The sequence below is a fragment of the Saccopteryx leptura genome, chromosome 4 (assembly GCF_036850995.1).
Source record: "Saccopteryx leptura isolate mSacLep1 chromosome 4, mSacLep1_pri_phased_curated, whole genome shotgun sequence".
NCBI classification, from domain to species: Eukaryota; Metazoa; Chordata; class Mammalia; order Chiroptera; family Emballonuridae; genus Saccopteryx; species Saccopteryx leptura.
Genome location: NC_089506.1, coordinates 214,529,746 through 214,553,850, shown reverse-complemented (window position 1 = coordinate 214,553,850; position 24,105 = coordinate 214,529,746). Strand labels below are relative to the sequence as shown.

At 59.7% G+C, this 24,105-nt stretch overlaps 2 protein-coding genes across 2 annotated transcripts in view; one reads left to right on the top strand and one right to left on the bottom strand.

Annotated features, from left to right (window-relative positions):
• The window catches only part of LOC136403804 (tryptase beta-2-like), a 285,803-nt gene that overhangs the window by 155,597 nt on the left and 106,101 nt on the right, over window positions 1–24,105 (top strand). The gene's annotated exons all lie outside the window — the stretch shown is intronic.
• On the bottom strand, window positions 4,065–10,034 carry TEKT4 (tektin 4). Its single transcript, XM_066380003.1, has 6 exons — window positions 9,501–10,034; window positions 7,434–7,504; window positions 6,912–7,055; window positions 6,084–6,306; window positions 5,250–5,404; window positions 4,065–4,281 (listed from the first exon to the last, which is right to left on the bottom strand). The coding sequence occupies exons 1-6, from the start codon at window positions 10,032–10,034 to the stop codon at window positions 4,065–4,067; spliced, it is 1,344 nt and encodes a 447-aa protein (XP_066236100.1).

The following is a 24,105-nucleotide window of genomic DNA, read 5'->3' as shown; positions in this document are numbered from 1 at the left end:
GGGCTCTGAAGGAAAATCATCCTTAACCCCCGCCAGTCCTGGACCTCCTGCTTCCTCACTTTCTCCCTTGGGACACCCTGCCTGACACCTGGCCTGTCCATGCCAGGTGGGACATCACTGCCTGGTTTAACCAGCAGTTGCCGGGGCCCCTGGGTGAGCTCCACATGCACCTGGGCCTCAGTTTCCCCCGGCAAGTGAGACCTGTCTGTCCTGATTTCCCCAGGAGCTGCATCTCAGCCAAAGTAGGCCTGTGAGAGAAGGGCCCCCACTCTTCCCTGTAGCCCAGCCTTGCTGAGCAAAGATCCAGGAACCCTCCTCCAGAGAGCCCTCTGGAACTGCAGTCTGGGCGAGCTCCTTCCTCTTGCACGATGAATCTAAGACCCACTTTCAGGCTTAGCGTCCCTGGCAGATGGGACCTCTTCTCTCCAGCCTCCCAGCCTTACTGGACCCTGCAAGACTCTCCTGGACCCCTCCCCTGGAGAGATCTTACAGGACTGGGTGTCTCTAGGGGAGCCCGGTCCACAGGCAGCCTGTGCCACAGAAGCCCCCACCTGGTTCCTCTGGAAGTCTAGGGTCCTAGGCATCCCAGCCACCGGCCTGCATTGGAGCCTTCCTCCTGCTGGGGTCTAGGGGGGAAGCACAGACCCCTGCAAGCCCAGCCTGCCCAGGGTAGCTGCAAATACCCCACTCACCCCCACGCCCGGTTACCATTTCCCAGTCGGGTGCTGCTGCCTGCCTGGCTGTCTCCAGCGTCACTGCCCCGGCAGCCTGTGAAAGAGCCCTTTCATGCCCGCCCCAGGCGCCCACAGCTTCCCCTGAACCATCCAAGACCAACAGGCCTTGGGCCAGCTTCAGAGGTCCCTGCAGGAGGCTCGCAGGGCCCTGCTGCCTGCCATCGGTCTGCCCCGCACTATCTGGCCACCTGCCAAAGGGTCTGCGCAGCCTTGCCCCAGGGCAAGGCTCCAGGGTCCTCCTGCCAGCCCTGTGCCGCGGTGTGGGTCTGGGAGCCTGGCGCGTCTGGGACTGGCTGTTTGAGGGACGTGGCTATGGGCTGGCCACCTCCTCTATTTAGGGCACAATGACTTAGGGGAGAATTGGGGAAGCCAGAGCTACCACTGGGAAGAGACTGGTCAGGAGGCTGGAGACCAAGGTGGGTGGGGCAGACCAGGGGCCACCTGGTAATGGTGACAACCTTCTGTCTGGCTGGAAAGTGAGGACTGAGGCTGGTAGATGGAGCCCAGGAGAGCGGCATCTGGCCAGACCCATGGTGTCTGTCTTGGCCTCCCCCGAGCCCTTCCAGGTCAAGATGCCCAGCAGAGCGAGAAGCCTGCTGTGACCCCCTGTTGAGGGACACTTGCATCAGCCTAGCTTTTCAGTGGATGAGGGTTGTGTCCCTGCTATGCCCACCGACGGGAATGACTCACAGGGCCCCCAGGCGGTGGAACGGCTGCACATGCGTGAGCCTGAAGCCGAGCCCACACCAGGGCCTGGCCTCGTCTTTGTTCAATGTCGTCTGGACAGCTAGACACTGTGCCCAGGAGCAGAACCCTGCACCTTGGCCTCTGGACATGGGGACACGTAATTCTTGGGAACGGTACCCCCCACACACCAAGCCAGGCCACCTGTGGGAGAGGCACAGACATGGCCAGGGAAACGGCCAGCTGTGAGCAGCCCGGGCCAGCTCCCCCGTTTGTGCGGCTCCCGGCACAGCCACAGGCGCAGGCGTCTCCCCGGCTCCCCAGCCCCAGCCCTCCTCACCGATGACTGTGATGAGGCAAGGATGACAGAGGTGGCCCGGCCTGCGGGGGCTTCCTGGGCCATGCTGAGGGTGAGGGAGGCTGGCGAGGGCTGTGGGCAGGAGCTACACCAGCTGGGCCAGTTCCTAGACTACTCTACCCACCCCCCGGAGGTAACAGCTCGCTCCAGCAGGCCCAGCCACTCCCTTTGGGGACAGCTGTCTTCACCTGGAGGGGGGGCACAGATGAATGAGGTATGAAGACCTGAGGCCGTGAGCAGCTCAGCAGGCAGCCCCCAGGGCCATAGGGGACCCGGGCCCCTGCCTCTCATCACCATGTCCCTGTGGGTCGATGGGCCCAGGGCAGACTCCCTGCATCCAGGCCCCAGTTTTCCCACCTGTAAAATGGGTACCAACAGGCTCAGAAGTGGCGGGAATGGACCCATGCTAGATGGACACAGGGGAAGCACAGCCAGTCGGAGATGCCAGAAGCTCCACCACGCTGCGAGGCTGATGTCCCTCTCTGTGCCTTCTGCTGCCCGCTGTCTGACCCCAATGGGGAGAATAACCCCCCCAAAAAATTGGTGTTCACCGTGAGTCCCCTCGGGGGAGAGGATGGTGAGTTAACGTGCCCTGCACGTGGGGGTGGGCTGAGCCCAGGCCTCTGGAACACCGGGCTGGGGTGTGTTTGCAGAAACAGACAGATCGGGCTCTGAACGGAGGTGGTCAGCAATCACCGCGGTGACTCAGCAGGTGGCAGGAGGACCAGCCTCCTGGACAGAAATAGCCATTGCTTGGACATGCTGCCCACATCTCCGTGACGATGGGAGGGTGACCTAGTGTCATAGCCCCAGGGGGTCAGCTGCCCACAGAAGGTCTGCAGGGGCTGAATCCTGCTGGTGGCAATTGGCCGAACTGGGGTGGACATAGCCATCTGTCCCCACCCCAAATCCCACAAAGAGCCTCAGGGAATTTGATATGTGGCTCAGCTCAGGGCATGGTCATTGGTTTCTACAGGGCGACAACATTTCTAGCTTCACAGATGGCCATCAGAGAATTACAGACAGTGAAGCCAGCCAGGCAGCCCCCCTCTCCAGGACCGGGCCTGCTGCCCTCCCCGCCTGGTGTCCCCATCAAGCTTTAGAGATAACGAGCTTCGAACAGCCCACCTCACTTAGCTCCCAGCAGCGGCCAGCCCCCAGGAGTCCTGCACCAGAAGACCCTCGCGCCGAGGAAGACTGCCTTGGCCACGGGGCCATAATGGGGGTCAGAGTGGCAGGAGTTCGCAGAGTGGGAGTTATTATCTCCCAGCCTCTGAATGGATGTGTCCCTGAGAGTCCTGTGAGCTGCCCCCAAGAAGAGACAGCAACCTGGGAGGGGAGGTGGTGTGGGCACAGCAAGGGGCCCTCGCTGCCACCGGCCCCTCCACAGAGTGCCTGGCCCTCTCTGGGGACTGCGGTTCTGCCCACAACTGTGGGCACAGGGTGCAGGGTGGCGTGGGTCGGGGGTTTCTGCAGTTATCTCACACCCACACCCCGCCTGACTCACTAGCTGGTTAAAGAGGCGGCTGAACAAGGAGACTGAATGGGCCACCCACTGGTGACCGAGGTGGCTGGGCAGGGAGGCCCTCTGTGGCCTCGGCTTTCTGCCCCCCAGCTCGGGGTTTGCCTTCCCAGGTGCTCACCCTGTGCCAGGTGGGGGTGGCAGGGAGAGGCCCTATGGGTTTTCCCAGGAGGTAACAGCACTGGGCCTGGCGCCCTCGAGCAGTGTTGAGGCACTGCCTGCATGGATGCTCAAAGCCCCCACAGCCAAGTCCCCTAGGGGAGAGCCAGGGTAGCAGTGTGTCCTGACACCTGTCATAAGGTCACCTCCTCCTGACAGCAGAGAGCCAGCTGGCCTCCCCATGACAGCATCCAGGGCCGGAGGAAGAAAAAGTACAGGTCTCTGCTTCGGCGACCAGAGGCCGTGATGAGTGGTGGGGCTTCCGTGGGATGAGAGGTGACCCTTATTCTGAAGCATGTGCAGGCGGCCCAGGTGGGCAGAGAAAGCATCTGTGCCTCAGCTATGGCTCAGAGCTGGGGAGGGGCCTGGCCTCGTGTGGTCAGCTTGAGCGGTGAGGAGGTGCCTCTACCACCCTTAGCTGCCTCTCTCCATGGGCAGTAAATGGGAGCACCCTGGACACGAAGGACTGACCCTGCAAAGGCTGCACTCTGAGCCCCACGCCTTGAATGGAAAGCTAACGTGCTCTTTATTGGAGGGGTGGGGGACAGGTCCCTGCCCAAGTCTGGCCAAAGACAGGGGACCCCTCTGCCGTGGAGCCCGCACTTTGTCACTGGTAGCCAGCCAGCTGGAGGATGGGGGGGTAGCGGGCGCGGTGGGTCATGCACTTCTGGCGGTCAATGAAGAGGCTGTTGGTTTTGACGGCGATGTCCTTCTCCAGGCTCATACGTGTGTCCTCCAGGTTGCGCAGCGACTGCTCTGCTTCTAGAAGCTTCTCTCTCAGTGCTGAGAGGGACGTGTTCAGCTCCTCTATCTCACTCACCAGCCTAGGGGATTTGGAGGAAGGCGGTGTGACCTGGGCTGTCACCAGAACAAGCAGCCTTTGAGCTGGGAGGGTCAAAGCCTGAGGTTCAAAGGCTAGGAACCCTGGCGAGGGGTCTTGGCCAAGATGCTCAGCCATAAAAGGGCCCTAAACATCCCAGTGGTTGGCCCACAAGCAGAGCTAGGGATTGGACTGAGGCCAGGGCTCTGTGAGAGGCCTTATGGTTCCCCGTGGCTCCTTCTATTGCTGGCGTTTGGAAGCAGGATGGACAGACCTCCTTGGAGCCAAATGAAACCCCTAGTTTCCTGAAGAAATCAAGAAACAGGGAAGGAAGAATGCCAAGGTGGAAGGTGGGGGGTGGGGGGTTAGTTCTGCTCACAAGGGCAACTGGGCCCTCAGTGAGTTAGAAAAACAAAAGACATGATCCCACCTACAGCTCCAGCCCAGGATGTAGGTTCACTGGGACATCAGAGGGATAGACTGGTCCCTGAGGCAGGTGGGCTCGGCCTCTCGGTCTCTGATTCCTCACTGGGAAGACTGCACAGCAGCAGGGGAAGTGAGAAGTGTCCTGCTGTCCCTGGCACTAGAAGCCCTGACATAGCGCCCCGCATGACCTGTGCAGTGTCCAGGCGTGGTGGACGGGAGTGGGGACCTGTCCCTGGCACTAGAAGCCCTGACATAGCACCCCGCATGACCTGTGCAGTGTCCAGGCGTGGTGGACGGGAGTGGGGACGGGAGTGGGGACCTGTCCCTGGCACTAGAAGCCCTGACATAGCACCCCGCATGACCTGTGCAGTGTCCAGGCGTGGTGGACGGGAGTGGGGACCTGCAAATGCCCCCATGTGTGAGCCGCGTCGGCATGAGGCCCAGTGTCTTCTCAACACATCTGCGGGTCTGAGTGTGTGGAGAAGGGGTGCTCATGGGGGTCCCAAGGGCCGAGGGAGGCCTGGAAGCTGGTGGATGGTGCTGCACCTGAATTGGGCAGCGTCACGGCACAGTTCCACGTTGGGCCGGTGCGAGCGCTGGTACAGGCGGGTCTGAGCCACCTTCAGAGGCACCTCCTTGTCCTTGATGGCCTGCTTCAGTGTAGCCACGTTGTGCTCCTGGTCTGTGATCTCTTGAAGCGTCTGCACAAAAGACAGTCCCCATGAGCCCCGTGCAAGGCGGGCTGCCAGAAGGAGCCTGGCTTCCTCCCTGCGCCCTGGGCTGTGTCCTGTCAGCAACCTGTCCCCTGTGGAAGCGTGGAGACAGGGAGGACGTGCACAGCTACCGCAGACCGCCCAAGGGCATCCAGGGGGGTGGGGTGAGACCGCAAAGCCTGCTGTCTGGTGGGGCTCTGGCCCGAAGTCCCCCAGCCCTGGAGGGCACCAGCTCAGACCCTAGTCACAACCATAGACTTGAAGGCAGCAAAGGCCACCCTAACAACCTGGGGTCAGAGCCCCGCCAGGCCCACGCCACCTCCTCCCTCCTTCTTTCTTCCTTGTCACACCTGACAGCCCCTTCTGGTCAGTCACTCTGGTGGCAATGCCAGTAGACCACCCCTAGTGTCACCTGCTTTTCCCCCAGCTTAGTGAGGGTCCAGGCATGAGTGATGGCCCTGTCCCTGGGGTCCCTCAGGATGGAAGGAGCAGGAGCAAGTCCAGGTTGTGACCAGAGTGGCTGTGGTTGGGCGGGTGGGAATGGGGGCAGACATAGGAGCTTGGTGTCTCTCTGGTTATGGGCGCCCAGACACCAGGGCTGGTCTGGAAATGGCCTGGATGTGGCCTGGGTGCGGCTTGGGTGCGGCTTGGGTGCATCTGGCCGCACCTTGCTCAGGTGATGCTCCAGTTTGTGGCGGGTGTCCTCTAGCTCTTCCAAGCGGCGCCCGAAGGCCAGGTTCACGGTGTCACACTGCAGCCGCAGGTCCTCAGCCGTGTCCCGCAGGATGCAGTCAATGAGCCCCCGCAGGTTGGAGGAGGCCAGGCGCTCGTGCTCGGCGCGACACAAGTTTTCCTGTGTGAATTTGGCCCATGTCTCTCGCGTGGAGGCGCTGCAGGTGGAGAGCCAGTGGAGCCGCGTTCAGTGGGTGCACCTGCCAACCGCTCCAATTCCCACCAGTGCCTCCCGGGGCCCCATACCGTCCCCCTCCCAGGTGCCCTGCAACCACTACCCCAGTTCTGCCCGGTGCCCTCCAGCGCCCCCCTGCGCCCCCTGTGCCGCCTGCGTCCCTAGCTGCACCCAACGCCTTTTGCCCCGCCCCTGACCCCCAACAGGGATGCACTACAATGAGTGGTGACCTGGCGCCCCCTACCGGCCTCTGGCAGAGCTGCGGATTAGTAGTTCTTGCCTTTGTTTCTCAGGTTTCCCCTGACCCCCCCCCTTATGCCCCGCCCGGCCCCTTCCCACCCCACCCCTGGTTTTGTTTCATTCCGCTGCCACCTGGCTCCTCTGGTGACTGTGTGGTGCTGGACACTTGAGTAGGGGTCCTGATCACTACCATCCCCAAGAGCAGAAGAGCTACAGGAGGGCCAGCTATAGAGGGATCTCCAGCAGAGGGCCCGGGGGCCCAAGCGGCTCCTGAGGTGGGGGCTGCGAGGGCAAGGGCAAGGGCCAGGGTGTGTGGGCAGCGGTGCGGGGAGGCACTGGGTGGCCCACCTCTCCTCAAACTTGGCGGAATGCGGGTGGAACTGCACGTCTGTGCTCTGGTTGTGGTACCGGGCGCAGGTCTCGTCGATGTTGTAGGCCTCCACCTTGTCAGACCAGTCCATCTCGCACGTCTCCTTGTGCTCCCGGTTTAACCTGGGGGTGGCCGGCAGGACCTGAGTCTCTGCAGAGGGTGGGGGCAGCGGGGCCGACAGGGGCGCTGGGCAGAGCAAGACCCCCTCTCTAAGCAACAGCCGTACCTCATAGGTCCAGCGTGGGGTCCTCAGGGCACCGAGGCCCACCTAGCCAGCAGTGCCCAAGAGCAGCTGTCCCCCTCCCCGGGATGCTGGCCTGGACAGCCAGGTCCCAGAGGCCATGCAGGAATCTGCTACTGTCCCACACCCACCTGGTGCCCCTGCCAGCCTGCGCTCCTGGCTGCACCCTTCTGAGTTTCAGGACCAAGTCATCCTGACTTTCTGCCCAAAGCCACCCTGGGGGTGGGGGGACAGGGTCAGCTGGCGGGTGGAGACCCACCGGATCTGGTTCACAGCCTGCAGTAGGGTCCTTTTCAGCAGCTCCTGGATGTTCCGGATGAGCTCAGCCTCCTGGGGGAGAAGACCCCATCCCCCGTGAAGATCTGATGGCGGCAGGGCAGCCATGGGCCCCACAGTCAGACTCCTAAATGCCCAGGAGGGAATAAGCTTTGGGGTGACACCCAGGGGACCTGGGGCTCACCAGCACTTATCCCTGTCTGAGTGGCCTTGGCCTTGGACCTTGTTGACCCCTGGTCTGTTTCCCGAAAAATGGGGCATAAACCTCACTCTTCCTCATCAGGCTTATTCTGGGTTTTTTAACATTCCATTTGGTGCATTGCATGGGATCTTTTCTTCTGGGGGCTTCTCCAGACAGCTGGGAGGGTCACTCAGAGGGTCACCTAGCACCCTCCGTGCTGTGGGGGCTGCCTCTGCAGGTTGTCCAGGGCACTGAGGGCATCGGCTCCTGGACAGGCAGGCGTACAGTCTCTGAGGACCCAGGCCCCTGGGGACCAGGTGTCCTCGGGGTGGGGCTGCCTCCTGGGGCCGCAGACACAGAGAGACTTTCTCCACGCTGAGAACACGAGGGATTCCTTGCCTTTTTCTGTGTGCCTCAATGGCTTTGTTTTCTATGTACAAACAGCCCTTTCCCCCTGACTTGAATTTCACCTCCAATCATGCACTAAACCCACGTGTGTCCAGGTCTGTCCCCTGGTCTGTGTCCCTACTTGTGCCCCACTGCAGTAGTCCACACACGGCTGGGCCCTGGCTCAGGACAGAGGGGCTGCACCCCAAGACTTGGGAGGTTCTTGAGCAGCCGAGTGTGGGGGAGGCTGAGGAGGGGTCTGGGGACCTGGGGGAGGGCAGGAGGGTGACAGGAAGGACTCAGAGTCAAGCTGATCTGAGCTTGGGGGATGGTGCAGGGAGTGCCCTGAGCCCCTGAGCCAGCTGTTTGTCTCTGAATCTCTCATGCGTTCATGCATGCCCACGTCCTGCAGCCTGTTCGCAGCTGAGACCCCCAGCTCGGAGATGTGCGGGAACTCTGCCTCACCAGGACCGGGGGCCTGGGCTGGGTAACATCCTGATCCCTGTGGGGCTGCCCCAGGACAGCTCCTGCCAAGTTGGAAGGAGAACCCTTGTGGACTGAATGTGCCTCCACCCCACTTTCACCCCATCCACGCCACACCACTGGCTGGTGCCTGGATTTCCACCACAAGTGTTGTTTCTTGGGGGAGAGGGGGGGCTTTGCCTCCTGGAGCTCAAGGTCAGGCTTAATTTGCATGACCAGGATGATTCAAGGGGCTGCCCAGCAGGTACCAGGATTTGAGCTGACCAAGGGATCATCCAGTGGATGCAGGTGCCACCAGGACCTGACCAGGAGAGGCTCTCTGACCCTGCACATACTCCGTCCATATCTTAGGCGCTGCCCCCAGGACTCAGCTCCAGCCCCTCCCATCCTCAGGGTGTATGTAAAGGGGTGTCAGGGTTCATGGGGTAGGCCAGCTGGGCCTCTCCCTGCCTCACTGGCCTCTGACTGCCCCAAACACAAGCAAACATTCCCAACACACATCCCAGGTGTGAAGCCTCCCGCAGCCTGGGCCCCGCCCCACCCTCGGGTGGACCGTAACGGGGTTGGGGCACTGCAAGGGACAAGTGTGAAGCTTCAGTCCCAGCTCTGTGTGTGTCTGAGCCCCCATGCTGGGGCTCCCAGGTCACAGTGCCCCAACCCAGCATGTCTGGGCTGCGGTGGCCCTGACAGGGAGCCCAGCCTTACCCCAAGTGTACCGAGGGGACCAGGTTGTGGAAAGGTCAGACTGGGCACACCCCTGGTGGCAAGGAAAACCTCTCCCTCCTGGGTGGCCTGAGCTCTGACCCTGTCCCCAGCCCAGTTGGTTCTGGTCCCTGAACTACAAACAGCACCAGCTCCTCCTCTGCGCCTGTGTATGCAGAAGGGCACGGACACCGAGTCCTCTGCCAGCCTGTGCCTACCATCAGGGCCCAGACGGGTTATTCTCCCTGCAGAAAGATAAGGGTGGCCTGGTTCTGCAGTCCCCAGAGGGGCTCACACCTTCAACAGCTCCATCTCCACATAGTCACGAACAAGGTCGGGGTGCTGGCGGCGCTCACGGCACTGCAGGTTGTCCATGGCGATAGAGAAGGGCACGGCCGTGCTGTCCAGGGCGCGCTCCAGCCGCTGCTTCTGGGCCAGCAGCAGGTCGGTCTCAGCCACCAGCTCGCCCACCTCCCGCTGCAGCTCTGACTTCCAACCGTGCGTTTCCTGCAGATGCTCGCCCACCTTCCGGGTGGAGTCCTCCTGCGATCGCTGCGCCAGTGCCTCCGTCTCCGCGGCCAGCTGCCTGCTCTCATGGCGCTGCCGCTCCGACTGGTCGCGGTCGGCAAAGGCCCGGTGGTAGCCGGCATAGCAGGTCTGGAACCACTCGTCCACCAGATACTTGGCTGTGCGGAAGCCGGCGGTGGCCAGGCCCGAGGACGTGTAGGCACCGGTGTTGCGGGCCACGTCGTACAGCTTGGGGGGCAGCTCGCACGCTGGCACCGTCTGCGGGGCAGGCTGCTTGGTCAAGAGCACGTCCGTCTGAGCCATGGTGCCACTGGCCCGGGCACGGATGAGTGGGCGGGACACTTGACACAGTCAGCAAGGCAGCTCTGGCCACTCTGGCCTCAGCAGGCCAGTCTTCAGGTCTCCTGGTGACAGGTACATGCCAAGCCCTCCTGTTGCTGGGCAACAGGGACCCCTCCCCCAGTGGCCCTCTTAAAGGGCCAGGCAGGCCCTAGCCCCACCCATCTTGGCTGGGATACGGCTGGAGCCCTTGCAACTTGGACTAGAGGCCTGAGGCCAAGCCTAACGTCTCCTGCCTGTCTTCCTTGTCCCAGGGGTCTCTCTCTCTGTGGAAGTATCTTTGGTGAGGAGTTGAATTCAGTCTCCCATGGTTGTCTGGAGTCAGACACCCACATTTTCCCATGTGGGAGGAGGGAGGCAGGTCCTGTCCTGGGGGCGGTCCCCAAGGCTACCCAGGGCCAGGCTCATGGCTGAGGCCTGGGAGGGCAAGCAGTACACCTGGGCTGGGGCACATACCCTTCTCATCCCGGTTCAGGGTGGGGAGTTCCAGCACGGGGAGCGGGGTGATGCCCCATGTGGGCAGCAGAGGGCACCATTGGCCATAAAATGTGGGCTCTTAGGTTCTCCTACTTCAGCCAACACAACAACGTTCTGTCTGTCCGTCCGGATGGCCCTTGGCTTGGAGCCTGCATTAGGGTCAGGAGGGCCCTAAGACCCTCACCACTTCCTTCCGGACTCTGCTTGCACGCCCCCGGCAACAAAACAGTCCTTCCTTCCAGGGCAGCTCTGACGACACCCCTCAGTGTGCTTCTCCCTCTGGATCCGCTCGTCTTGTGAACCCGGGCCTACAAGGGGTTTGGGCCTGGGCCTGCAGCTCAGGGCCCTAACCCTCTAACTCAAGCAGGAAGGGGCAGATGACATGGGAGATGATGGGGGGGACAATGATCCCCAGCCCCAAGACCATGCATGCTGGCCCTGCACCGTCACCCTCAGGCCTCCTGCGCCTGGCTGTCACACGGCCCCTGATGGGTGCTCTCCCTTTGCACAGCAAGGACACTGAGTCAGACACACACAGCTGGGAGGCAGCGGGCAGGATTCACATACAGGCCGCAGCGCAGCCTCCCACCCCAGGACCTCAGCAGGAATCAACAGAGAAGATGTGAGTCCCACTCCTTTTGGGAAGCCCTTCACAGAATGAAGGCAAAGCTGGGTCCCCAATTTGGGCCTTCTGCACCCCATGACTGAGCCTTCTGACTCCAACATCCCCTTTTTGACTTGGGCTAACACAGGTCACCTGGGCCCCTGCCAGGCAGGTGATAGTTTCCAAGCTGGTGGTCATGGAGGGTGCTCTGCTTCTGCCAGCGCCCTGGTTGGGACCCGGACAAGAAGAGGGCCGGGCCAAAGTCACCAGGCTGCAGTGGGACTTACGGGGAGCAACAGAGGCAGGGGTGCAGCTTCATGGTAGGCATCCCTGTGACAGGGATGGTTAGGAGAGGAAGCACCACCAGGGCCTGAAGGAAGCAGAGGCTGCCCTGGCCTCCGCCCTGAGCCCCCAGAGAGCGTCTTACAGACCTGGTCTGGGTGGCTGCAAAGCCCAAGTGACCACGGCCCAGGAGCAGGGCTGCCACACAGTGGAACGGTGGTGACCCATGCCAGAAAGCAGTCTCTGGGGCCTCCTGCAGCACCGTTTATGGTGGGCCTGGTGAGTTCAGCCAGTACGTCTGAGGCCCTCCTTGCTTTATCCCTGGCCCAGAAGTTGCCAGATGGGGAAACAGAAGCCTGTCACTTCTTCTCAGCTTCACAACCTTGAACATTACCCAGGAGGCCCAGGCGGCCGTAACGGGCCCAAGGTCACAGATGGGAAGGCAGAGGGAATTTGAGGGACCCCTGGGCACTGGAGCGGGAACTTGGCCATCTGGCCTCCTCAAATCCCCAGCTGTGACCTCCCCGACGTCCCACCTGGAATGAAAACCTTAGGAGCAATCTGGCCTCTGAACAGATCTACCTGCCAGGGGCAGGCCTGAGGCCCATCCATGGCTGTCTCCCTTCAGCTCCAGCTGAAACTTTTAACGACAGGAGGATTTAAAGTGGCTCAGACAGTCATTGCAGATGCCGGATGCCTGAGAAGCCAAGGGGCAGGGAAGGGAAGGTGCTGTCCCCACCCCACATGCAGAAGTGGAGGAAGAGTGCCCCTTCCTCCAGGTGTATCAGCCCAAAGCATGAACAGAAGGCAAGGGAAGCAGGCTCAAGGGAAGGAAGCTCAGGAGAGCTTCCTGGAGGAAGAGTCCCCTCCAGCGAGGCTTGAAGGGCACACACTCCAGACTGCGGATGGAGCATCTCTAAGGCTGTAGGGAGGAGACTAGGGTGGTCCCTGGGGAGGTGTCAGGTTTGGTGGGGCCAAACAAGGAGACAGAGGACATCAGTGTGGGCAGGCAGGCTAGGCAGGAAGTGAGGATGCAGCCAGGGACCTGGCCCATAGCCAAGGCGGTCGGGAAGCTGAGGGAGACTGAAGATTCACGCCCCTCAGCCCCTCAGCCTGTGCCCCCGAGCGGTGGGCAGAAGGTGGGACTCAGGAGCACTGGTGCTGTCCTATCCGCCCCTCACTCAGGGAAGATAGCACCCATGTGGCTCACTCCGCTCATCTGCCAGGAAGTGGGGGCTCTGTGTGGCTTTTGGGCAGCCCTGTCCACCTCCAGGGTTGCCAACATCTTAGCCAGCTCACTCAAGATGTCCCACCCCCAGAGACATGGACAAGAGTGTGGTGGTTGGGGGGGGGGGAGAAGGGGGAAGGGAGGAGGGGGGAGGGGGGAGGAGAGGGGCACAAAGAAAACCAGATAGAAGGTGACAGAAGACAATTTGACTTTGGGTGATGGGAATGCAGCATAAGCAAATGTCAAAATAACCTAGAGATGTTTTTTTTTGAACATATGTACCCTGATTTATCAATGTCACCCCATTAAAATTAATTTTTTTAAAAAGATGTCCCACCCCTAGGGCTGGCCTCAGGAGGTCCGTGTCCTTGGCAGCAGATCTAGAGAACAGCACCGGAGGCTGAGACACGGGGCCTTCAGTGACCCCATACGTGAACAGAAATAAGGCAGTCCCTGCCCCACGGGTGTCTGAGAATGAGGGGAGATGGTGCGCGCAGCTCCTGGCATGGCGGCACATCTTAAATCAGGCGCAGACTCCTGCCTGCACCTGGACTGGGATCCTCTACCACTGGCCTCGTTCCCACTGGAGGACATCTTAATCAGTGTCAGCCCCAGCGTGATGGCCTTTCCTGGCAATGTCCAAGGCCCGTCTGGGAGGAGAGGCCGGGTGCGGGTGGGAGAGAAGGCTGGGAGGTCCAGAAACAGGTGAGTGAGGAGCACCTGCGCAGCTCCCCGTCCCCTTCGCCCACCCAACCAGGGCCAATGAGGAGGGGTTTTGACCTTCACCTGCCCTCTGAACCCCACCCTCCTGACTAACTCCAGACATGTCCAAGCTAAGCAGTCCTTAGGAGAAGCCGTAAAATTCCAGAAAGAAAGGAAATAATGAGAATATCCCAACTGCAGGGGGCAGATAAAGGTCAGACTAGTGAAGAGAAAGGAGGAATCGCTGGGCACAGGATGGACCGACGTGGAGATATAAAATCGGCTCTGCAAAGAAAGTTCTGCCCAATGACATGGGACAGGACAGAGATGGGTGAGAGGGAGGGAGGCCCAGAGGTGTACGAACCCACCAGCGGAGCAGGAGTGCCAGCTCTTCTCACAGGTGACCTGGAAGAATGCCCCCTGTGCCCATTCCCCGTTCTGTACCTGTAAGGCCACCAAGAGAGGTAGGATAGAAACAGCACCTAAGATAGTGTCTAGCATGTGACAAGCCTTGTAGACACATTCGTTTTTGTTTTATTTATTTACTTTTTTAAGTGAGAGGAGGGGAGATAGTGAGACAGACTCCTGCCTGCACCTGGACTGGGATCCACCTGGCAACCCCTGTTTAGGGCCAATGCTCGAATCAACAGAGCTATCCTCAGTGCCTGGGGCCAGTGCTTGAACCAGTCGAGCCATGGCTGCAGGAGGGGAAGAGAAAGAGAAGGAGGCGAGGGAGGGGAAAAGAAGCAGATGGTTACTTCCTATGTGTGCCCTGACCAGGGATGGAATCCCAGACATCCACCCACCAAGCCAATGCTCTATCCATTGAGAAAACCGGCCAGGGTCACATATGTTTTTATTATCACTACTTTCTTATTGTGGTAAAACACACGTAACAGAGAATTTGCCACTTTTATCATTTTAAAGTGTTTGGGTGTATGGTTGGGCAGCATTTAGTACATTCACAAGATTGTGAAACCACCATCTCTGTTTAGTTCCAGAACTTTTATCACCCCAAATGGAAGTCCTGACCCCCTTAGCAGTCACTCCCCATTCCTCCCACCCCCAGGCCCTGGCAACCACCAATCAGCTCTCTGTCTCTGTGGATTTGCCTTTTTGGACATTTCACATCAATGGGCCCACACAACACGCGGCCCTTTGTATCTGGATTGTTTCCCTTAGGATGTTTTCAAGGCTCATCCATGTTGTAGAAGATCAGGTTTCGTCCCTTTTTGTGGCTGCACACTATTCCGCCGTGTGGCTGGGCCACAGTGGGCTCATCCACTCCTCCAGTAATGGACGTTTGGGTTGTTTCCAGATTTTGGCTGCTGAAAATGGAGCTGTTACACACATGGATACACGTGTTTCTGTTTGTTTGAACATTGTCTTCTACTCTTTTGGGTATGTTATTTTTATCACCCAGATCTCACTTGAAAACTCTCAAAGACCATGACTCTGAGAACAGGGCAGTGCGGTGAGGGGCTTTCAGCTCCACCTTCCTGGGGGTCTTAAAAATAACAGAATCGCCTGGCCTGTGGTGGCGCAGTGGATAAAGCGTCGACCTGGAAATGCTGAGGTCGCCGGTTCGAAACCCTGGGCTTGCCTGGTCAGGGCACATATGGGAATTGATGCTTCTAGCTCCTCCCCCCTGTCTCTCTCTCCTCTCTCTCTCTCTCTCTCTCTCTCTCTCTCTCTCCTCTCTAAAATGAATAAATAAAATAAAAATTAAAAAAAATAACAGAATTTGCAGGACATCAAACCAGGGATGAGGAGAGTGTTACAGAAGGTTGGGGGTGTTTGCTAAGTGGGGCAGAGTATCCAGCAAGGGCAGAGACTGACACCATACCACCAGGGGAAGGCATGGCCTTGGCTAAAGACCCCTGGGGCAGCTGAGCGTCAGCCAACTCTCCCACCCCGGCATTTTAGCCCCTTGCTCCTGCAATGCATGGACCCACTGCCTGTGAACACCGTGGCACCCCGCGGGGTCTGACCCCCATGCGTGTCATGCTCACCCTGGTGTCCTTCACGCCTGTCACCCTCGGAAGCCTGCTGACCTAGCACACTGTCAATGGGGGTGTAGCGGAGGGGGCGCCCCTAAGCCCTGCACAGCCGACTCAGCATCCTGGGCCTGCCACCCGCGTCCCTGTCCAGGAGTTTCGGGTAGAACAGCCAAATCCCCGACTTATCAGCTCAGCTTTATCTCCAAAACCTCCTACAGTTTCCCAGAGAAAAAAATTAAATACAGGATTTAGGGGAGATTTTGCGTCTGCCCGAGCAGGGCCAGGAACAGGCTGATGTGACAGGGCCGTTGACTCCTGGGCTTCGGGTGGGCGGATGGGTAGAAGGCACCCAGCCCAGCCCCCACCCAGCCTGGAGCTCAACAGCCAGGGCAAGGACCACCAGCCATCAGGGCCACCTGTGGGGGTCACCAGGCCCCTGCACCATGTTCCCCTCCCCCCCCCCCCAGATCTGCTGTTTCTGGCAAGCCCTTCAGAACCCCGCAGGGGCTTGATCACCGTGGGCAGGCAGGACCTGGCCTGCCTCCCAACCCTTCCTTCCACGGAGGAGGAAACTGAGGCCTGGTGAGGTCACTCCATTTCCTGACCCTCAACCCCAAGCAGGCAACGGGGGGCTAGGATGTGGCCTCAGATGTGGCACCATCCCAGGGGATCCAGCCCTGATGACAAGAAGGGACATCCGTCACAAGGACGCGGACCCCAGAGTGAGCAGAAGGCCGGCCCGGGCAAGGAGAGTCAGGCTCCTGTCCGATGTCACCTCTGGAGTCTGGGGGTAAAAGGATTGCTTTAATTACCTCTCCAGCCCCTCCAGGAGACTCTGAGGCCAGGGTAGTGCCCCCACTCTGAGGGTTGCTCCAGCTCTTTGAAAACCGCCTCGTCCTGACCTGTGGTGGCGCAGTGGATAAAGCGTTGACTTGGGATGCTGAGGTCGCTTGTTCGAAACCCTGGGCTTGCCTGGTCAAGGCACATACAGGAAACAACTACTATGAGTTGGTGTTTCCTGCTTCTCCTCTTACACTTTCTCTCTCCTCTCTAAATAAATTAATAAATAAACAAAAAAAAATTTTAATAAAAGAAAAAAGAAAACCACCTCAGGAAATTTCCAGCAGCAGGAGTCATGGACAACAGAGGGGAAGGAAGTGCCGTGTGAAACAGGAGGCTCAGCTGGCACTGGGGCCATCAGAGCCTCTCTTGCTTGGTGTCCAGAGAAGGCAGGGTCGGTACCAAGAGCTGCAGAGACACCGGCCCTGGTGGCCTCCACCTGGAAGGACCCACCAGGCCTCCCAGCTGCACGGAGCTAGGACAGGCTCTGCAGGGCCCCTGGACCTGAGGTTTGTGTCAGAAGTAAGGGTGGCTTCAGGGACCGTTCCCACTGGCCCAGCACCTCCCCCTGCCCCTCCTCCACCTGCCTGGCCGGGTTGTCCCCTGCCTTTGCTTCCTGCCTGTGTTCAGGTACCTCTTCTCCTGGGCTTGTGTCCTGCCACTGGCTGGGCCCAGCAGAAATGACTGGACTGAGGGGACCAACCCCCCAATGGCTACCTCCACATCCTGGAAGCCCTTTTCCCAGGTGCTGGATCCTAGGGGGGGCAGGGGGCAGATGGCGGGGTTGCTGGGCTGACAGCAGGGGGTGTGAGGTACACCTGGTCCCTGACCATCTAAGGACAGAGATTTTCAACCAGTGTGCTGCAAGATTTTTTAAATATGTAATACCTGACTCTCTAGTCAGGGGCACTGACCTCTTTTCCCTTAGAATTCAGTGGTAGTCAACCTGGTCCCTACCACCCACTAGGGGGCGCTCCAGCTTTCATGGTGGGCAGTAGCGGAGCAACCAAAGTATAAATAAAAAGATAGATTTAACTATAGTAAGTTGTTTTATAAAGATTTATTCTGCCAAACAGCGAAAATTCAACATAAACTACTTGGTAAGTAATTATTATTATATGCTTTAACTTGCTGTAACTCTGCTTTATAAATTTTATAAAGTAAAGTTACTTCCCTACTTTATAAATCACCATTACTTGTGGAACTGGTGGGCGGTTAGAAAATTTTACTACTAACAGAGATACAAAAGTGGGCGGTAGGTATAAAAAGATTGACTACCCCTGCCTTAGATTGTCAAATAAAAAAAAAATGACAACAACCAACACAATAGCAATCCAGCGTGAATGAATCAAAATTACACCTCTTCTTTTGTCAGATCAGCAAAAAATATATTTTTTGGTGTGCCACAGAAGTTTAGTGATTAGTTTATGTGCCACGAGATGAAAAGGGTTGAAAATCGCTGCTCTAGGTGACTTTGCACTCGTCCCCTCCTGCCTCCGGACCCGTCCTGCCTGTACCAGGAATCACAGGGCACACGGGCCTCTTCGTGGGAGCCAGGCTGGGACAGAGCAGCAGTGTGTGGGGCTGGCCCAAGGAGGGTCCTGGCCAGCTCAGGGCTGGGCTGAGGTTATTGTTAGTGGGGCACTTGGGGGGGTTAGTGATTGGCGCAGGTCAGGCCCCACTTGGGAGACAGAAGGGCCGCCTTGACCCTGTTGGTGCTGCGGCCTGAGCCCTGACTCCGCCCTGTGGCCCGGGCCTCGGCACTGGCCTCCTGGGGGGCCTGATGCTGGTGAGCAGGCTGGCGAGTCTTGGCGGCTGCTCACTCCCTCAGCCTCATGTCCCTGCTGGGTCCCACGGCCGCTGCAACACCAGGAGGGAGAGCTTGCAGGAGGCTGGCCCGAAGATGAGAGGGTCCTGGTCCAGCCTGGCGGGGGACGTGGCTGTCCCGGCCCCCACACAGAAACCATCCAAACCCAGGCCAGCCCTAAAATGCAGACCAGGCGATTCATGTAACAGGCCCAGGTAGTGACCTCAGAGGATGTCCCCTCCCCTCCACTGCACTGGGTAAGCCTGGGGCTATAGCAGGCGGTCTCTGCCCCTGCCCCTGACCTTGGCTAGCCTGCCCCTGGTCCCCTGGCCCCTCCTGGCCAGCCTCCGGAGTGGCCCCTGTCCCCCACCTCTGGTTCTCTGGCATCTTGGATGAGTCATGGCCTGGGCAACCTTGGCAATCCCAGCAAAGGTGGTAGGGTTCAAACAGCCGCTCTGATGCTAAGAGGCCCCAGCAACCGCATCTGCAAGCGCTCCGTCAGCTGATCAGAGGTGTGCAGGCTGCAGATAAGAGCCCAGAGTCACTTGGAGGGCAGTGGACACTGTGCTCTCCCCATCCACACCCGGCCTCCTGCCCGCCCCCTCCCGTTCATCCTCTCCCTCTGGACGCACCGGGTCAAAGGCAAGGCACCGAGCTGCCCTGGATTCAGGCCCCCTGGGTGAGCCTCTAATCCTGCTTGCAAACTGTGTGACTTCTGGCAAACCCTTAACCTCTCTGGGTCCTTTTCAGCAAACTGTGAGCTGCAGTCCACTCCCCTGGCTGTGCAGTATCCAGCCATCTGCCTGGGGCTGCAGGGCGCCAGTCCTTCTACCACTGACCGCTTGATTCCAGGGACTCCTGAAGCCCGTTAAGGAGACTGATGGAGAGATCCCCCCACAGCCTCAGCAGGCTGCAGGTGGGACCAGGGCCAGCAGGGACCTGGGACATGGGGCCTTCCTCCTGGTGGGGTAGGAATCAGGGCTTGACGCCTGCTGGCACTGAACTGCACCTAAGATCCCTGCCAGACAAGAGGAATCGAGGTCCCACATGCGCAGTGTGACAGGGGGTCCCCAGCCCCTAAATGCCCCTCACACAGAGGCTGCTCACATTACCTTGCTCACATCATCACCTCAAGCTCCATGGGACCTCCACCCACCTTATTCTTCTCCCTGGAGATGACTGGCAATGTCCATAAACCTTCTCGAGTGTCACAGCTAGAGGGAAAGGTGTACCCCTGGCATCTGCTGGAGGAAGTGTGGGTCTACCAGCCTCCTGCAATGTCCAGCCAAGGGCCCGCGGTGCCAAGACCCAACACCTGCCCCGGGAGGAGTGCCTCAGCTCCCTCCTGCCGGAGTCCCTGGGAGAAGCGCCCGTGGACAGACAGTCTCTCTACGACAACACTTGCGCAGCAGAAAAGAGAAGATCTTCCCCAGAATTGCCAGCCCAGGTGTGTCTGTGGGGGTGTCCAGGGCAGCCCCTGTGTGCCCTATGGCCAGAGAATACCAGCAGCTCGAGGGCCAGCGGCTGAAGGGCCGAGCTCCACACCACACTCAGCCCGAAGAGGCCCTGGAAATAGACAGGACGGCAGGCCCCGCCCCGCCCCGCCGACCTCGTGGGAGCAGTGGAAGCTGCATGGAGCCACTTAGCTGATGGAACCAGGGCTACTCAGCCTCCAAGAGAGAGCATGCAGCCAGTTAAGTGCTTGGAGGAGAAGGGCAAGGTCGCCAGGCGGGGGTCCCCGGACCACAAACAAGCAGCTGCAGGCCCTTACCCACCCACCTGCCCCAGCCGAACCGCCCCCCCCCTCCATTCACCCACCCCATCGTTTCTGTAATCTGGGCCTGGCCCTCCACACCCTCAGCCCCTGCAGCCTCCACACCAGCCAGCCTGGCTTTCAGAGGTCAATGGTGAGAGCTCAGGTCATTGGCACGTCCCTGTTCCAGTTCCCTGGTTTCAGGTTGGCTGTTTGAATTGGACTCAGATATACCGTAAAATTAGCTCCTGGGTGTTGGTGTCTCTCACCAGGTGAGGCTGGGACACATGGGTTGCTGGCTCCCCACCTCCAACTGGCCGGGGCGGGGCGGTGGTAGCAGGGCAGAGGTGGAGCTCCAGGGGTCAGTGCAGCCGACAGTGACAGTGGGACACGGAGAAGGACAGGGACTCAAGAGGCAGGGGCTGAGTTGCTGACCCTGAACATCAGGAGCACCCAGATCTGGGGTTCACCATCCAGGAGGTGGTCCCGGAGTCCATGGAGCAGGAGACATCGGGGCACAAGGAGCCTTCAGTCCCAGATCCTGAGCCCATCGGAGGCCGAGGGGAGATGCGAGTGGGAACCTCAGCTCCTGGGTCTCTCTCCGGACAGGAGCCGGTACAGCCCGGGCGCCTCTGGGAGGCCAGGCAGGAGGGGCATGGAGGATGGACAGTAAGGAGGGGTCTCTCTCCGGACAGGAGCTGGTACAGCCCGGGCGGGCACCTCTGGGAGGCCAGGCGGGAGGGGCATGGAGGATGGGCAGTGGGGAGGCCCATCCTCTACCTCACCTGTGCCCACCCCCCAGGTAGGGGGAGCACGGAATCAAGGTGGGCAGCTTCCCCGGCACAGATGCCAATGACAATGATCCAGGCCAGCTTTCTAAACTGTGCGAAGTGCCTCGTGTGTGCCAGGCACTCTGCTGGCTCAGAAGTTAACTGGGAATTGGACCCGGCCCGACCCCACTGGCCCATCAGAGACCCACTTTATGCCCACCAGGCACCTCGTAGCCTGGTGCTATCAACCACAGCTCTGGCTAATACCCACCCTCCAGGGTCCCAAGAATGGCAGGGAGGTTCCTGGAAATCAGGGCCTTCTTTGTGGGCAGAGGTAAGACTCCGACGTCGCCTCCGCTGGGGAGGAAAGCTGTCCCCACCGTGTACGCAGGGCCAGGTGAGGGAGAGGTGAGCTCAGCCGTGGAGAGGCCGTGCGGGGAGCAGCCTCCGCCTTGCTCCTGGACCCCATTAGCACGGCCCCTGGGCAGCTCTAAAGAGCTGTTAGGCGGCACGGGCATCGATTGGCCCGCAGGATGGGATCGTACCGCCCTCCCCGCTCCGAGCTAATGCACTGCATTATTGTAAATCTTGCTTTTCTTGAGAAGAGAGAAAAGGGTGCTCTGGGGATCTGCCTCTGCAGGGAGCGGGCGCCTTGTCCTGACAAACACCATTAGCTCAGATTTATAGGAACTTCCTTCCTGGAAGGCTCTGCGTGCCCCTACAGCCCCTGCCAGTCCTGGGACGCGGTTCCAGCTGCCCCCTCCCACCTCAGGGGTCCTGAGGACCCAGTCATTCTGCCTGTGGGGTCTCCCCCGGGCCATTCTCCCTCCTGGAGTCCACTCCCGGTCCTCCCATATCTCTTCATCCTCAGGACCTGGCTTGGAGCCCCTTCCTCCAGGGGGCTCTCCTGCTGTGCCCTTCAGCTGGGCCTCTGTGCTGCCCGCATCTCTGCCTCCCATGCTGAGTGGCCCCATGGGTGGACGCCACCAGCCTGACCGAGCAGAGGGGTCTGCAGGACTTGCGGGGCCGCGACCTGTTGTTCTAAGCTGGCATCCTCCTTCCAGGGGAATCACGACCACCGCCAGGGTCCTGGAGGAGCCCTGCCCTGAGGCAGACTAGCGGACGTCTGGCACATTGAGGCTGGCAAAGCTGCCAGTCTAGCCAGCTGGCAGAGCCCAGGGCCAGCTGACTGGCCATTGGTGAATGAGACCCAGGCCAGAGGCCCTGAGAGTCACCACTGCCCTAAGAATGGACCCAAAGGTCCTGGAGGAACATGGGGTGGCTAGGAGAACTTATCTGGTTGGAAAATAAAGGTGAGGGGGCTGTGTCTTCAGTGAACAGTGTTCCCTTTGTATATTACAAATCAAGACAAGCAGCAAAGGACTTAAAGATATATTTATAGGCATTTTACAGGAGACATTAACCGTCCATATTAAAGATTGCCATGACAGCCATTGTTTAAGAATGGCTTTGGAGGGCTGGCGTGACAGAAGACTGAGACCTGGAGGACTGGCTGGCCGACACGGGAAGTCCCAACCTGGAGGCCAGAAGTTCTAAATCAAGGTGTCTTGGGGCGCTGACACTCTAGGGGAAGGTCCTCAGGCCTCATCCAGCGTCTGGCAGCTCCCGGTGTTCCCTGGCTTGTGACTAATGTGGGTGCTGAGGCTGTAACGGGCTCAGGCATGGCCTGCCTGTGGGAGACCTGGGGGGTGGGCACTAGCACTGCACATGTGGGGGACGGGGAGGCGGGTCAGGGCAATGCAGGGGGCCCCCGGATTTGATTCCGGCATGATGGGAAGCAGGGACAGGCGGGGTGTGAGCAGGGACCTGACCTCATTTGTCCCATTAACAGATACAGGGCGGAGAGGCCACCTGTCCCCACCCGCTCCCAGCTCTGGCCGCAGAGGAACACAGATGGCAGTGGTTTACTCTGGGAACGTGGTTGTATCTATGACGACAGGGCCTCCTCATCTCGGTGGGGAATTGCTTACCGGGTCTGGGGTGAGAGGGTGGGGACTGAGCAAGGGGCAAGCTTCCCACTGGGCACGCCCACTTTCTGGGTAACCCAGGCCACTCCGAGGCAGTGTCCTGGGCGCCAAAGGGGACCCAAGCTCCCAGGTGGAGAGCCTGCCTCTCTGGGACAGCCCTGGGGGACTAAGTGCCCTCCCCCTTGGGCAAGACCACCCTGACCCCGTGTCAAAGGTGGCGGGCACCTTTCACAACCAGGCACACAGCAACCTGCCCTGAACTCGGGCCCTCCCGCGGCACCAGCGATAAATCTTTATTTTTAAAGTCTTCAGTGATGCGTGACAGCCTTACGAGGTTCTCATCAGGTAACTGTTCCCGATCAGTAGGGAGAGGCAGGGTTTAGTGGGGCCGTCACCAGGCCAACACCGATCAGTAGGGAGAGGCAGGGTTTAGTGGGGCCGTCACCAGGCCAACACCGATCAGTAGGGAGAGGCAGGGTTTAGTGGGCCGTCACCAGGCCAACACCGATCAGTAGGGAGAGGCAGGGTTTAGTGGGCCGTCACCAGGCCAACACCGATCAGTAGGGAGAGGCAGGGTTTAGTGGGGCCGCCACCAGGCCAACACCGATCAGTAGGGAGAGGCAGGGTTTAGTGGGGCCGCCACCAGGCCAACACCGATCAGTAGGGAGAGGCAGGGTTTAGTGGGCCGTCACCAGGCCAACACCGATCAATAGGGAGAGGCAGGGTTTAGTGGGGCCGTCACCAGGCCAACACCCGCCTCGGGCCCTTTTGTTCGTTCCCCCAGCTCAGCCTAGAACACTGCAGAGGATTCCTGAGACTTCGGGGCCGTGGAAATCATTTCTGGAAGGACAGATTGTGGGGTCAGGAATAGCGGGTGCTCGGCTGCGTCCCTGGGTCCCCATGAGAGCCCTGAACAGTGTGGGCCCATAGCCCCCGCCCAGCCTGTCCACGCGGCCACTCTGATTCTCCTGGGAGCCTCACAGACTACAGAGCACCCACAAGAGGCAGCCAGAGGTAGGTGAGGACCCCAGGCTCCACATGGGTACCAAAGAGAGAAAGGGCCCCCTGTCCCCTTCCTCAAGATTCCTCAATGCGCCAGCCCAGTCTCTGGCACCAGACGGCGCCCCAGGCCATGGACAGGCCCAGAATGTACTCACTAAACATTTGTCATGTGGACAAGCAGAACCCCACAGCAGCCCAGAATTTATACCGAAGGACATGCCAGGCAGGGTCTGGGAGCCTCCTCTCGACCCAGAGACAGGGAGGGCTTCCCCCAGCCCAGGGGACAGCAGAGCGGACTGTTCCAGAGGCAGGTGGGAGGGCCAGGGGAGGGCAGCCCTGAACAGGCCAGGCGTGTGGGGAGTCCTGGCTGCAGGGCGGGTAGCTGAGCCCAGGCCCCGGGCCAGGGCACCCCCTCCATCTACAAGCCCCCAGCTCTGAAGGACATCCGTCAGCTGCCGGCACCTGGGACTACACTGAGAGCACGTTTCTCACGTAGAAACCTCACACGCTCATTTTATGCTCAATAATGGGGAAATCCCGAGCCTATTTGACTCACGTGGAAATTTGCACGTTTACAACAGC